Source organism: Polypterus senegalus, chromosome 2, assembly GCF_016835505.1.
Source record: "Polypterus senegalus isolate Bchr_013 chromosome 2, ASM1683550v1, whole genome shotgun sequence".
NCBI classification, from domain to species: Eukaryota; Metazoa; Chordata; class Cladistia; order Polypteriformes; family Polypteridae; genus Polypterus; species Polypterus senegalus.
This window is the reverse complement of record NC_053155.1, coordinates 116,569,248-116,586,191: the sequence shown is the minus strand read 5'-3', so window position 1 is coordinate 116,586,191 and position 16,944 is coordinate 116,569,248. Positions and strand designations below refer to the sequence as shown.

The 16,944-nt window shown below is 37.2% G+C and overlaps 1 protein-coding gene across 7 annotated transcripts in view; it reads right to left on the bottom strand.

Moving 5' to 3' along the window:
• LOC120523263 (HMG box transcription factor BBX) overlaps positions 1–16,944 on the bottom strand; it is a 260,159-nt gene that overhangs the window by 88,639 nt on the left and 154,576 nt on the right. For all 7 annotated transcript variants that reach the window (XM_039744431.1, XM_039744435.1, XM_039744437.1 and 4 more), the window contains one exon: positions 4,739–4,819. In XM_039744431.1, the coding sequence (XP_039600365.1) occupies positions 4,739–4,819 (81 nt within the window). The remainder of the gene's footprint in view (positions 1–4,738; positions 4,820–16,944) is intronic.

Here is a 16,944-nt window from a genome sequence, read left to right as displayed (position 1 = left end):
GTTAATGGCATTTATCTCCATTCTTTTCACAACAGCAGCGATGATCACAGTTGGTGCTGTGGCTGATGCCTGCTCAGAACTATTTGTTGTACTGGCATTCAAAGATATAGTGTCCCGTGACAGCTATCAGACTACCATGCAGCATCTGCATTTTGACAACAAAGACACCTGTGCAGAGCATGTCAAAAACGATGGATTTGCTGCAATCTAAGGCATCTGGCAACGTTTTATTGAGAACTGTGTTTTGAGTTACAACCCAGGGCAAAGACTTTCCGAGTCTGTGGTTATAAAGCTTATGAAGCCATTTCTGGACAAAGGCAGAACTGTAACAACAGACAGTTTCTACAAAGCTCTTTCGTTGGCTAACACACTGCTGCACCGCAAGCAACTCTGCTTGGCACCATAAGTAAAATGGGACTGTAGCAATGCATAGAATTCACTGAAGCTCCATATGGGCAAAGCATAGAATTATTCAACTCAAAATTATATATCGAGCGCATCTCTTGTTTAAAATTGTTCAAAATGTTTCCAGGGTAAGATCCACCCTGCGAACACTGCAATCAAGTTCTGGCCTCACTGGGCCACGTGTTTTGGGCGTGCACCAAATTAATTTAACTCTGGACCAAAATCTTTAAATGCCTTTCAGACAGCCTTGTTGTCATAATCCCTCCTAATCCACTAACAGCTGTGTTTTGGGTACTCCCAGATGGTCTTAAAGTGGAGAATGACAAACAAATTGTAATTGGCTTTACTATACTATTGGCACATAGACTTATCTTGGTCACCTGGAAGAATCCTAACTCTCCTATTCTAAGTTAGTGAGTAACTGATGTTATATACTATTTGAAACTGGAAAAAATCTAATTTGCACTTAGAAGATCTGTACAAAACTTTTTCAAAAACTGTCAGGATCTAAATCAATAACATTTTAGAATAAGCATTTAAATTGAGGAAGCAGGTTCTCTGCCCTCTTTTACTCCATTTATCTTTATTCATTTATTAATTTATCTATTTACTTATTTTTACTAGCTTTAAGTTTTACTCTGCTGGCCTAGCTCTCTTTTTCATTGTTGTGGGTTGATTTTGTCTTTTTGTTAAAACTTAAATTATTTGTATGGAATGCTATTTGTTTTTAATAAAATCAGTAAAATAGTAATAAAAAAAAAATGGGACTTTCACCTGCAGCTAAAGTCACTTCAGTACATGAGTAATTCGCCACGCTAGTGTTTAGATCTGGCAGTGCCATGTTGACAGTATATCTGCCCAAAAAGAAGAAGCCTTTGATTTTAGTCTGTAACAGCCAGTGTAAAGTTTTGCTACCTGTAAAAGATATTGCTGAAGACATATAAACTGACACACAAACACTAGTGAATCATGTCTTCTTGGTATCTTGTTGTCACTTGAATTTTTTGTTATTCAGTTTAATTCTTGAAGAAAAGCACACTTGTTTCATTATACTTTTGTTCGAAGGTGTTTAAATTATATTTCAGTAACCACTTGAATGAGATTAAATCTGTCTCTGCCTTTCTCATGCATGCACACACACACACATGAAAACGTCACTATTTGAAAATGCTATGCTATTTGAACATGAGTTGTCATTTGAACATTTTTTTTTTCATCTTGCCTGTACTGTAAGAAGTCTGTCTACACTTTCAGTATCATGCACCATAACACAGAGTACTGACGGAGAGGTGCGAAGGAATTTAAGGGGGCCCGGGAATACAAGTTTTTTCGTAGGCTCCAGGGATTCTAGTGTTAATTAAAAATGTCTGTTTTGGGACTCTGGTCTGACATAGTTGTTGCTCTAACCACAGAATCCTTTGAACACCCCTGCAGATCACTATATATAATCATTTTTGAAATTATATTTTTCTACCTAGTAAACTTGTGTAATTAGGTAACAAACTGGTAACAAACAATGGATAATATTTTCTAAAATATACAGATAAGTCTATCTATTTAGCTGGTAGCGAAACTGATGGCAAATCTCATGACAATGTTTTATTAGGGATAGAAAAAACATTGTTTGAAAAGAAAAGGACCGGCACATAAGGGAACAGTTTTAAAAACTTGGTAAAAGAAGTTGTTATGAGTTCAACATGTAACAGTGTTACAAAATGAAAATCAGAAGGCAACAGAAACGGCCTTGTGAAAATTCAGGTACGACCTCTGGTGTCAGCTAAGCATGGGCCTCACTTTTTAAATTTCATGAAATCGCCATTCCTTCATCAATACAATACAATCTGGAACAATGGCCTTGGAAATAGTTTGTATTAGATTTGAGGCATGCCTTGTTACAATTTTGTTTATATTATTTAAATGAAAAAATATAGAAAGTGCCATGTAATTGAACAGCAAATAATGTCTGTAGTATATGAAGTGATTTTTTATTTTGAAATCTTATACAGTGGAACCTTGTGACGATGCGGGTTCAGCTCCACACTCCCATCGCTGTTTGGGAGCCCTTGAACCCAACACCGTCGGTAATGTCACTGATGAGCTAGACAGTTGAGGCAATAACAATTGAGCAAGGGGATGGTAAAGATGTGCAAAAATGCTTTTATTAAAAATCCAACAAAAACAAAGTGTTCATAAAGTGCAGTGCTTTCAAAAAAGAGTCATTAAATAAATAATCCCATAAAAGAAATGTGGAGGTTAAAAACATACAAAAAAAACAATCCTTTTAAAACGAGGTTAAAACGTTCCTTAGGAAGCAGACTTTAAAACCAACAACAAGCCTGGTGCCTTCTTTTAACTGGTGACTCCCCTGCTTCTCCCTGTCCAGGCTTCGCAACAGGGGAGCCACTCTACCTGCAGCTGACCTTCTTTCCACTACTGCTCTGGAGGTGTCCCGATCCCTGGCTTCAGTTCCGCACCCTCCAGACCGTGACTTGGGAATTCCTCTCACGGCCAAGGCTCTCACGTGGAGGACACCACATCCTAAATCCTGACTCCCGCTGCCATCCGTGGCCGAATGCGGAGTCACCTGTCTCCCAGTCACTCCCGTACTTGCAACAACAAATTCTACGGGAGCGACAACAACTACTACGCCCTGAGTGTCGGCCTAACACCCAGGCTGTCTGCTCAGCTGCCTACGAGCGCTCGCTCGCCCGCCCGCTTCCTGCTGCACCGACCTGCTCGCTTCCTGCTACAACCTCTATCCGTCCTTTCTTTTTCCGTTTTGATCTCTTTTTTTTTCGATCTCCCCTCTATCCGACTTGCGCTTCTTTTATATTGTGAGGGGCCATAGCAGCTGCAGCACATTAGCCACGGGAACAATCACGGATGTGGGCAGTCCCTCACCTATGCACTGGGTGAGAAACATCCACACCACAGATCGCCCCGTGGCTTGCTATGGCCACTACACCCCCTCACTAAGCCGCCGTGAGTGCGGTGATTATTTATTTAAAAAATGGCCTTTGCTGAATGAGCTGTGGACGCATAACACCACAAACCTCGATTCACGACCATAATTCGTTCCAGAACACTGGTCGTAAACTGATTTGGTCGTGAACCGAAGTAATTTCCCCCATAGGATTGTACGTAAATACAATTAATCCATTCCAGACCGTACAAACTGTATGTAAATATTTTTTTTAAAGATTTGTGAGCACAAATATAGTTAATTATACCATAGAATGCACAGCGTAATAGTAAACTAAAAACATTGAATAACACTGAGAAAACTAACACTGCAAGAGTTCGCGCTACAGTGCTACAAACCACTCGCTAAAAACACTTTTTTTTTTAATGAGTTTTAAGCACAGGGAAAAAAATTAACATTTGAAAAATCCGTAATTTAATACACCACCAAGAAAAGTAACATTGCAACAATGCACGCTACGAACCGATCGTTGTAAACAGAAGTGAAGTGGAGGTTAAAATCCAATAGAAAAAAGTCTTCATTAAATAGGGAGAGACTGAACACGTGCGAAAATCATCGGCATGCACAAACTGAAAGGGAAACTGGCTTGTTCGTATACCGAGTGTGTGGTAGTGAACAGATACAAAAGTCTGGAGAACTTTTTGGTCGTAAACCGATCTGTACGTGTTCCAAGATGTTCGTGAACCGAGGTTCCACTGTATAAAACATTCTACTGGGTTATATTTTCACACCATTCACTAAAGCTGTTTTTCTTTCTCAGTTTAATACATTCTTTGAGGTGGATTTGTTACTGAGAATTTTCATTTTTGTGCATACATCTGAGACTGTGGCCTCTGAAGGGATGCCATTAACTATAAAACAGGCCATACTTTGCACCTATGGCTGCTTTATAGGTGGAGACACCCATATAATGTATGTTTGGGTTTTGCTGTGTTTTTATATTTGCTAATATTATGAAAAAACATCAAATCATGGAACATAGTATTAAAAATAATCACTATAACTTATAATTCCTACTAATTAGATATTTCATTAGACCTTAAGTATAGTAATCATAAAATCTGCTAGGAAAAATATACAAAAGTCTTCAGTTTACTTCTGTTAAATATTTTGACAACATGGTATAAAATTAATAATAATAATAATAATAATAATAATTTGGCTTTAGATACTCAGGCATCATCTTCTATAATGAAGTAAGGTTGAAAGTGACAGAGCAAATAAGAGAGATAATACACTTTTTATGTAAAAGTAAAATTTGAAAATGTTCTGTCTCTTAGTATGGTGCCTAATAAGTAATATAAAAAGATGTAAGCAAACATAAAAAGAACTCTGGTTTTGACTGCATACCTCAGCAAGCTGGAACAATGCTGACTTCCCACCCTGTTTGTCAGAAGTCGCGGTTTCAGGGAATGATGTAGTAGAACTGATCTGCAGAAAAAGAAGAGATATTATGATATACAATATAACAAATTCCAAAAAACTAGCATCTGGATTATCTATCTAAGCAACTGAAATCAAACTGGAAGGGCGAGTTTCAGAAGGAAAAATAAAGTCAATAATAATAACATATATGTTACTGTACATCAAACAGCATTCTTTTGTTATATTTATTGTAAGCACAATACAACACACCCTCCAATCCGGCACCAGTATTTTCAAAGTCATGGTCATGGCCCCATTGCCTTTATGACTAAATCTGGTATATGTGCTTGGAAATGGTTAGTTATTGTGGAATGCAGATAACTAAAATGGTGAGCTTAAATATAGTCAGGGATAAAATACTACCGTCTGTGCAAGAAAAGAAAAATGAAGCATGAGTCACGACACACATGGGACATTTAAAGAGTCTTTTGAAAGGTTTGTTGAGCAAAGATGAAAAAGACACGGGGTGGTAATCTCAACAATGATGTTAGTGAAACATTTGAAGATATGGATCGCATTAGGAACAACTATGTATGCCAGTTAGATAGCTATGCCATTATTTCACCACTACTCTCTGCTGCCACCACTCCATACAAGAATCCCTTAACATCTGTTCTTCAAAAAAAGCAATTATGAAACTGCCCCAACACCAAACCCCATATTCAGCAACAAGTAACATGTCCTAGAACCCCCAAACCAATTGAGATTCCCTATTCAAATCAATGAGTTGCTGTTGCCAGTTATTTACCTACATAAAGTGTTATATGTATATACAAATATTTTACAATGGTTTGTATTCATTCTACATATATGTACTGTCAGATAATATATTAATAATACATGTTCTATCTTAGATCACTGGTATACAATGTAAATAACAAACGAGAAAGACAATAATCTCAATGATCACTTTTATTTGGTTAAATGCACTTTGAAAAATTGTTTTGGTAATAAATATATAAAGGGAATAATACTGAGAACTGAGGAAAAATCAAAAAATAGTTAAATGGGATAGGTATTAGTATTATCAAGGCAGAACCAGTATTACGTAAAAATAGCAGCAGTGTATCTTTTACAGTACTGACTAAGGAAGAAGAAAATGGCTTGTTACTCTGGAAAGGTTCAGTCCATACCATTAGAAATGTTCTTTATAAGATCATGTAAATGACACTAGCTTCTAGTTATTTATTTGGTTATAAACACCTACAAAATACTGTAATGACAGACTTATTCCTGTGTTCACAAAACCAGTTTTGAAAAACAGGAGTGAGGTATCTGAAAAAGCACTTGAAGACGCAGTAGTACTTGCTATCTGACCACATTTAAATGGTGATTTCATAATTTTTCCACCTCAAGTTGTATCCTTAGTATCATCTTTCATATTTTGCACGATTTTTTTATTACATAGTTTCCTTTTTATGTCTATTTTGTATTCAGAAAGCAGTGGTTTTAAATTGTAAAATAAAAACCAATTCATTAATTAGGAAAGAGTTCTTATTTCATGTCTGACAGAAAAATCACCTTTTCTTAGTACCAGTGTCTTATGATAGTTTTAAACCTTACCATTTCTGCTTTGAATCACTTCATCTTAATGTTCTCCCTGCGACAGATAGGGGGCGCTGTCGTCCCCTTGAACCCTCAGACCAGATGCCAGACACCAGATAAAAGTCCCAATAATTTTGTTTTTCATTATCACATACTCTGCCAGGCAACCCCTTCAGTTTTGCTATAAATTATCTGCAAATTCTGCTTCAAATCCTCTGAACAGCCACTGAAGACTTTTAATAGATAAAATGTATCAGTTACTTCAAATGTATCAAGAATTAGCTGAGTCTATCCAAAGATGAGCATTATAATAAAAGAAACAAGGAATTCAGAATACATTTACTATTCACCAAAAACATTACTCATATCTAAATTACGCTCAGAAAGACTCAATATGAATCTATAAAGTATGCAAACCTAACATTTCTGTTACCTCTATATATATAAAAATCCAACGTCTATCTGTCTGCTTTTCACGAGAGAACTACTTCATGAATTTAGATCAGGTTTTTTTCTATAATTTGCTTGAACATTCCGGGTGATTTTTGCGACTTCTCTCATTGTGCTAAGAATCATAGTTCGCTTGCAGGAGTGATGTATTCGTGCTAATCCAAGACAGAGGTTGCGGGCTAAGGGGAGGAGGAAGCGTGATGTCAGGAGTGGGGAACCAGGCAGGGCCCTCCTCACTGTCCTTTTTCACTAATATGCGAGTGGAGCTGCAGAGCACGGCTAGTCTAAAATAATTAAATAGACTTTCTTAAGAGGACAGATTATCTCATATCTTACCTACAAAAATAAATTGGAAACCAAGAAGGTAACAGAGCTAATCCGTGAAATTTCCAGAATAGGTTAAGAACAAGCCAGGTGTCCAAATGAAGCGAGACTCTACTGTATATAAAAACATTTTAAAGTCCCTCCCTTTCAAAGATCCCAGCATACAGTGGGAAAAGGATCTCTCACTTAACATCTTGGAAATGAGTTGAAGGTAGCAATGCACAGAATTCACTTGAGCCCCATATGAGCAAAACATACAATTATTCAATTTAAAGTTATATATCGAGATCGCAAGATCCAACGTTGCAATCAAGTTTCAGCTTCATCGGGCCATATGTTTTGAGCATGCACCAAATGAACATCATTTTGGACAAAAAATTTTAAATGCCTTTCAAACAGCCATGGTGTCACAATCCCTCCTAATCCCCTAACAGCTGTGTCTGGTGTTCTTCCAGATGGGCTTAAAGTGGAGAAGGACAAACAAACTGTAATTGTCTTTACTTCACTATTGGCATGTAGACTTAACTTGCCTGCGGTGGGCTGGCACCCTGCCCAGGGTTGGTTTCCTGCCTTGCACCCTGTGTTGTCTGGGATTGTTCCAGCAGACACTCGTGACCATGTAGTTAGGATATAGTGGGTTGGATAATGGATGGATGGATTGACTTACCTTGCTTAACTGGAAGAATGGTTACTCACTGCTTTTAAGTCAGTGGATAACTGATGTTATATATTATCTAAAATTGAAAAAATCTAATTCTCTTAGAGGATCTGTACAAACGTTTTTCAAAACTTGGCAGGATCTGATCAATAACATTTCAGAATAAGCATTTAAACTGAGGAAGTAGATTCTCTCCCCTCTTTTTTTATTCATTTACAGTGGAACCTCGGTTCACGAACATCTCGGTACACGTACAAATCGGTTTACGACCAAAAAGTTTGCCAAACTTTTGCCTCGGTTCAAGACCACACACTCTGTATACGAACAAGCCAGTTTCCCTTTCGGTTTGTACATGTTCAGTCTCTCCCTGTGCATTTCCTGTGGCAGGTGCGCAAGAGACACACACACACAGGTGTGCGAGAGAGACACACACACACAAACACAGGCGTGGGAGAGAGAGACACACACACAGGCGTGCAAGAGAGAGGCACACACACAGGTGGGAGAGAGAGGCACACACACACATAGGCACGCGAGAGGCACACAAACAGGCGCACGAGAGAGAGGCACACACACAGAGGTGCGCGAGAGAGAGGCACACACACACACAGGCGCGCCCTAGAGAGAGGCACACACACAGGAGCGCGCTAGAGAGAGACACAAGCAAACACAGGAAAGAGAGAGCGAGCGAGAGAGGGAGGGTTGGATACATAAGGTAGAAAAGGCTTGTTTTGTTTTCAGTTCTGTTTACTGCAATCGGTTCCTAGCACTATAGCGCAAACTATTGCAGTGTTAGTTTTCTCTGTTGTTCAAGGTTTTCTCAGTGTAATTCAATGTTTTTACATTTAGTTTACTATTACGCTGTGCATTCTATGGTTTAATTAACTATATTTGTGCTTAAAAACAAAAAAATATATATATTTACACGCAGTTCGTACAGTCTGGAACGGATTAATTGTATTTACATACAATCCTATGGTGGAAATTGCTTCGGTCAGAACCGAGGTTCCACTGTATTTACTTACATATTTTTACTATTATTAAAGTTTTACTCTGCAGACCTAGATCTCTTTTTCATGGTTGGGGGTCGATTTGTTTCGAAACTAGTTTTGCACAATAATGAAATATTACTAGAAAATAATACAAAAGCAAGGGATAACAGTGGGAAAGCTTAAATTAGTAAATAAACAAACAAGAACCTAACCCTATTTACTGCCTCAGTGGAACTTACTACATATGAACTTTAGTCCTTATCTAATTAGGAGTTCAGCTTATCTAGTTGTCCAACATCCAAATACTGTGCGACATACTGCACAACACTCTTTTACTAACCTCGAAATTCTTTTACAAAACTTTGGCTATTCTACTGCCCTGTCAGTTGAGCTCTTACCAAAGTCAGCTTTTCTCTATAGGTTCAATGGGCAATGGGTTAAAGAGTAGCTTCCCAGATTTACTTTTTAATTAGACAAAATAGCTACCTGTTACACAAGCTCATGTTTCCTGTGTTCACGATTTGGTTCATTATTAATGCTGAAAATGCCTAAGTATATTTCCGTTTTATGAATTTATTAAAACATAAAAATATGTTAAACAAATGTTAGTATTTTGCTTCCTGGTGGAAAGCAGATTTTACCAATATTCTGTCTATGGATTATGAGAATCTTTAATATTCTTGAACTATGTCAACTTTACCTACTGTATCTATCACAAATGTTGCCCCTCCACCAACCGGCCATGCTTACTTCAAGGGCAATTTTTAAACCCAAAATGCAAAGCATCTCTAGTGGCTGCCTTTTCAAATTTAAAGTTGGAGAATACCTTAATGTTAGCTGGGTTTGTTTTCTCCAAGGTGAAGTTTGCCAGGACCATCTCCAATCTGTCTAATGCCTATAACTAGCTAAAAGTATACAAATTATTTTCATTAAGATTTTAAGCAACAGTAAGATGAATGATCTGGGTTTATCTGTGGAAAAAATACAAATATACTAATAAATAATAGAAATATTTATAAACTAGAAAAAGAAAATTAGCCAATACCTGTTCTTTGTTGATATATTTTTTAATTGTTGATATTTATTAATATTATGCTAATGTACATGCCCTGTTCTGCACTGAGAATGGGCTTTAAGTAACTAAGGACAGAGCAGAAATGACAGGCCATGTGAATAGCACCACTAAACAATTGGGTGGACTGATGACTGAAGAAGGGGTGACGTCTTGGACAAGAAAAAGGTGTGAAATGGAAGAAGAAAGTACAGAAAAGCTCAAGGAAGATGCCAAGCTCAATGGTTAGCAAGAGATACAAAAGCTCAAGTGTTGGTACCAGGCGCTGTAGCTTACATTATATTAGGCATTAAATAACTACAAGCAAAACATGAGGGAAAGAGAAATAGAGATGAAAGTGGTATCCTCAGAGCCAAGACAGGCTTGGATGAATGGCATCAATTTAAATATAATGAATCCCTCAACAGATACTCAATTGTATTATACATACGGACTTCAATAGGGGAATCAAAATCATATAATTTTATATTCATGTCTGCCTACTTTGAACAGGGAATCCCCATCCCCCTGCTCTCCAAAATTCTTACATAAACATTCACATCTGTGGAAATTAATGGAGGCCCACATAAAAATTATGCAAAACACGAAAAAGAAATATATGAATGAACAACGTAAACAAATCAAAATGGTAAACATCTAATAATGGTGGGCAAAAGTAGGTTTACAGTTGCTTGTATGGAAAAAGACATACAGGTTATGATTACTGCAATAGCTTTATTAACTATACTAACTCAAAAGAATATCATAATGTCACAATGTAGTTAGGTATAATCTCGTAAGTGCTCAAATTGCTGGCCTTGTGTACTCACAACTGAAACCTTCTTTTTCCCACCCATGTACACTCAATTTAAACATTATTCCTACTGATTACCCGCTTCAATTGAAAAGTATACATTTTCCTGTAAAATTGTGCTTTCCAATGACCATCAACAAAAGCCAAGTCACTAGGAAAAAAGCAGAAATTGATCTAATGCAGAAATATTTTACTCCTGGACAACTGAATATTGTATGATCTAGAGATAGCAGCTCCCGTGACCTAAGAATATTATTATTACTTATTTTTTGACTGAAACCTTTAACCAAGATAACTTTAAATCATTGAGATAAAACTGGTAACATTTCTTTTGTTTTTCCAATTGGAGCACAAACAGGTGAAGTCTTAGATCCAAAGCCTTAACGAGTAGACCATAATGCCTGCCAATATTAGCCCTTAGTATTAAAAAAACATAGTACTTCTGATAAATCTGATTAGCTGACAGCACTATAATTCCCACTGTCTTACAAAATAACCCAGGTTTCACAGCTAGTATTGTAATCTTTGCTTAAAAATCACTGTTGATACATCAGTTTTTTTTCCATCTTTTTCCTTCTGATAACGGTACTTTTTATCAATTATTTACGCTGCGAATAGTCCATATTTTACCATTGCTTTGCCACAAACAATGAAAAAAAATCTTACATGGTCTTAATTTAAATAAACAGAAATGCGACTGTTTTCCATGTCTTACCTAATAAGATTTCATTCACTAATTTCTTTTGAAATTACTTTGTTATTTGTTCCTGTGTTTCGTTTTGGTTAATGGTCACTATTTGGATACAATTCATTGTGCAGTCAATATTAAAATGTATTACAAATATACAAACCACTTAGTGAGAAGAAAGATTAGCTAAATAAATAATTACTTTAATTAACCCCCATAATTTGCCTACGATTCAGTGACTAGGAAAGCTACTGCATTACCCTGATATACTGTTATGTCCTAAATCAGTGGTTCTCAACCTGTGAGGCGGGCCCCAAGTCTCGAAGTAACAAAAAGGGGGGGCGCGAAGATGTGAAAAAAATTAAACAAGAATCAAAAATATGAAAAAAACATCTGTTGAAACCAAAACAAATTAACTTAAACTACATTCTGATACTAGAATAAATAAATAAATATAGAGTTAGATAAATGTCGATAAAAGTTAAAGTAGGTATAATAAAATATGCATCTGTATTTCAAAAAAATGTTGGGTGGGCCGTGATTAAAACTGTTATGAAAACTCGGGTTGCAAATACTTGAAGGCTGAGAAACGCTGCCCTAAATGATTAAAGCATTCTCCTGCTGTAAATACTCATTAGCACATAAGAACAATGGTGCAATGAATACGTGCACCTAATAAGTAACAATATTCAAATATACTCAGGGATTCAAATATTGCTACACTCTTATCAAGAGACTCAGTGTATGTCACCGGATTATATCATTCACCATTACAATTCTATTACCAACATTACACAAGCATGCGCGGTTGACTGGAATATATTTCTAGGCCGACATGATTCAGTATTTGTGATCCATATATCTGCAACTACTTTTTTTACTTTTTTGCCAAGAATGGAATTAATCTGGGTTATTGTCTGACAAATCCCATTCCTGACAAATCACGAAATATTGTGACTACACTACCTTCCAGACAAAAATACACTGCTCAAAAACTAAGGGAACACTTAATCATCACAGTCTAACACAAACTCAACTAAGCTTCAGGGATATCAATCTGTCCAGTTAGGAACAAACTGGGCAAATGGAAATGACATCAGTTGAAACTGAGAGGCAACAGCAAGGCTATTCACAAAAAAGGAATGGTTTTTCAGACAGTGGTCACAGACAACTACTTTCTCCTTATCCTTTCTGATTCTTTTCTAGTTTTACATTTTGCTAGCGTCCTGGTCACTACTGGTAGCATGAGGCAGTAACTGCAGCTGATTCAGGTTCCATAGTAGTCCAGCTCCTCCAGGACAGCACATCTACACTTGCTGTTGAAAGCTGTTTGCTGTGTCTTCGAGCACAGTCTGAAGAGCATGGAGGAGATACCAGGAGATGGGCTGTTTCACTAGAAGTGCTGGACAGGGTCACAGAAGGGCATTAACCCAGCAACAGGACTGGTATATGTTCCTTTGTACAAGGAGGAACAGGAAGAGCACTGCCAGAACCCTACAAAATCACATACAGCTGGCTACTGGTGTGCATGTTTCTGACCAAACTATCAGAAACAGACTCCATGAGGGTGGCGTGAGGGCCAGACATTCTCTAGTGGGGAATGTGCTCAAAATTTATCATCATGCAGCTCAATTGTCATTCACCAGAGAATACCACAATTGGCAGCTCTGCCACTGGCACCCTGTGCTCTTCACAGATTAGAACAGGTTCACACTGAGTACACGTGACAAATGTTAAAGAGCCTGGCAACACCATGGTGAATGTTATGCATCCAGCATGACCAGTTTGGTGGTCGGTCACTCACTGATGGTTCGGGAAGGTGTATCATTGAAGGGTCACACAGACCTCCAACATGCTAGGCAACAGTACCCTGACTGCTATTAGGTACTGGGAAAAATCCTCAGAGCTACTGTCAGATCTTATGCTAGTGTAGTGGGCCGTGGATTCCTCCTGGTGCAGGACAATGTCCGGCCCCTCATGCGGCCTGAGTGTGTAGGCCATTCCTGGATGACGAAGGTACTGATGCCATTGACTGGCCCACACATTCCCCAGACCTTAATCCAATTGAGATGCTCTGGGATGTTATGTATCGGTGCATCAGACACCACCAAGCAGTGCCACAGACTGTCCAGATGCTCACTGATGCCCTGATCCAGGTCTGGGAGAAGAACTTCCAGGTCAACATCCACCGTCTCCTGAGGAGTATGCCCAGACATTTTTAGGATTGCATACAGGCAACTGGGGGTATGGGGTTATATACACTAATGAGTCACATTATGAGTTGCCGTGATGACATTCTTGCAAGTTGGATCAGCCTGTGATTTCAATTTTTGACTTGGATTTTTGGTGTGATGTTGAATCCTAGCCCTTAATGGGTTGGTGATTTTGGTTTTCATTGAACACTGTTATATCATTTTGTTCTCAACGAATTACACAGTACTACTCAGTAAAGAATTTCCACTTGAATATTTCATTTATCGAGATCCAATATAGAATTTCAGTGTAATTTTTTCAGCAGTGTATATATGTGGAACATCAATTGTTAATTTCAAGAAAATTCCAAGAACTGCTTCCTTGGTATGCCTTTATAAAGCTTTAAATGTTCTATTATACCTGCGGTGGGTTGGCACCCTGCCCAGGATTGGTTCCTGCCTTGTGCCCTGTGTTGGCTGGGATTGGTTCCAGCAGACCCTCGTGACCCTGTGCTCGGATTCAGTGGGTTGGAAAATGGATGGATGGATGGGTTCTATTATACACATAAGCCTATATTTTATTTAGAAGGGGTAAGTTCCTGAAAGAACCTCAGAGGCAACTGCACTCTGATATCAGCTAACAGCCCTCATCATTCTCAAGTATTACTGGTTTCCTGCCCTCTATAACCTTTGGAAACTGAAATAGGTGTCAGGAAACATGAATTTTTCATTTTGTATAGTCCATATTTGGTTGCTCTCTTGCCTTTTTCTCATTTGTCATAAAAACATGACTTCTACAATGAATAGGTTCTACATGCCAGAATATGTAAATAAAAACAAAGACAAATACCTGCATATAAGACACAACATTCATTTGTCAGTTTTGGTTCTACTAACATTAATGGGCATAAAAGGGAAGCACTGAATATTTTCTAGTGCCCCCAAAATTTTTTGAAACAAAAATGTAAAAACCACAAGTGACAATATTTAACCTCAAAGTTTTTGTTTTGTTTGTAATGTGAATTGACTTGCACTGTACCTGATTTCACAAAAAGGAACTCTGATATCTGTGAGCAATGGGCTATGTGAGTTAATTCTTTGGAAATCACATTCAATGACAGTTAGCTTTGATTAAGTAATGAATGCAAGTTTGCAATAATATAATTTTTCAGAATATTTAAATAAACTGATTACTTAACGTATTAGAAAATAATGAATTTTCGCTCACTATATGTGTCACAATGGTTAACATTGCCAACGCACATCCTTAAGCTATTCCAGCTTCTTCACAAAACTCCAAAATACAAATGTTAAGTTGATTGGTGACTCAAAATTGGTCCATGTGAGAGTGTGTAAATGCATCATTGTGCCCCATTTTGGTTTCTGCGTTACTTCTGATGCTGCCAAGATTATATCTGGCTTTCTTTATACTTTATAGGAAAAGTGCATGTTCAGGCAATGACTGCATGCATTTTGGTAAAATAAACTCAGGTCACCTCTGTTATTTTATGTCACTAATGCTGTATTTAATTAAGATAGTTTATTATTGCTCCATTTTAATATTAGTGGTATTTGCATAATGTTTCTCAAACATATTTTACTGAAAATAATTAGCATGTTTTAGCCACTTTAAAATAAACCAACTCAAATGTTACACGAGGACTGTATTATCCTCCACAAGTGTCTGCTTTACTTCATTTCTTTGTTTTAGTAAATACATTTGATCGCCTTCGTAAATGCAGCATGCTTTATGCCTTACTTATGCTCACTAGTTAAATACTGTACATGATGATTGCCTGCCACAGTCTGGAGAAAGCTTTGCAACATCTCTTGTTTATACATTAAAAGCAATGCAACTATCCCAATAAACTCTCTGCTTCACTAAGTTGCTTGTGCTATTAAATACAAAGCAGCCAGTTCGTAAATGCAATGTGCCACATTCTTTATATATGCTCTGATGATAGTAAAACGAAAGTGAATGAAAACCTGCTTAAATTTACTAATAAAGGAGAGGGCAGCAGGAGGAATATTGTTTTAAGACATGTTCTTAAATATGGTGCATCAATGCAAGTGCAATTTAGGGACACCGTGAATACACAAGTGACTAAGTGCTTGAAAGTGTGTTTATTTCTTGCACTACAATGGTTGTTGTCTGCATAGGTGATGCCAACACTATACCATAAAATTTTACAAACTAAAAACTGGCATAATCATTTGCACCAGTAGGTTCAAAGAGAAAGAGCAGCATAGCATGGAATCAAAGTTCTTCACCAACAGTGCATACATACATTTACAAAAAAAAAAAATAAGTGCAGCTCAGACTTAGGTAGCATTAATCCTGAATTCCAAGATAACTAAATCTAAATGTTATAAACTGACAATGATCATATTTTAAAAATGAATTATGAAGAGTAGTGTGGTGTACTCTGCACTAAGGCAAGAACAGCAGAAGTAAAACTGCACAATACATAAATGCCAATTAGGGAAATTTTAAATTGAGTAAACAAAAAACAATTTGCACTGTATAATCTATTTTTGACAAACACAGTATTTGTAGCAAGTATCCCAGGTAGAAGTTTTTAATGGTAAATCATTTTATACAATGTTGTTAAGCACAAGAATTTAAATATACTAAAAGCACTTGCACTTTTCAGTTTAGTTTTAACTGAAATTTTAAATTATCTGCTTAATTTTACATTTGGCCACCTAGTTGAAATTTCACTGTTAAGGTTCTAGATGCTCTATAACGTTCCCTTTCTTTACTTTGCTTTCCTGCCTCACATACGGTGCTAATGATAGCATAATTGGTACCTATATTACAAGTGACTGTGTGTTGCAGAAATAGAGTAAAGGCACTGTTCAGGTCATTTTCTAACACACTTAATCCAGACCAGGGTTGTGGTGCAGTGCTGATGCCTATTACAGCTAGCATAGGGCGCAAGGGATGAACAAATTAGGAGAAGGCACCATCCATCTCAAGGTGAACATACACACACCAAACACACACAAGGTCCAATTCACTTAACCTGCATGTCTTTGGATAGTGGGAAAAAATCAGAGCAACCAGAAGAATCCCATGAGGGCACAGAGAGAACATGTAAACTCCAAGCAGTAAGGGACACTGGTCTCCGTACTGCGAGGAAGCAGTGCTACTACTATGCCACTGTGATTTCCTTGTTAGGCAATTGTTAAGTAATATCTACTCATGTCAATTAAATATGAATTAGAAAAATCTTAAATATGATTTTATGGATAGTAACTAGCATAGATTTAAAAAAATCAAATGTTAACTTTCATAACTGACAGAATTAAACTGATCTTAAGATATCTGCTTCTACAAACATACCTTTATCAATAATAAAAGTACATGCAATGCATGTTACTGTATATCTAAATAATCTCAATATTACTAGTATA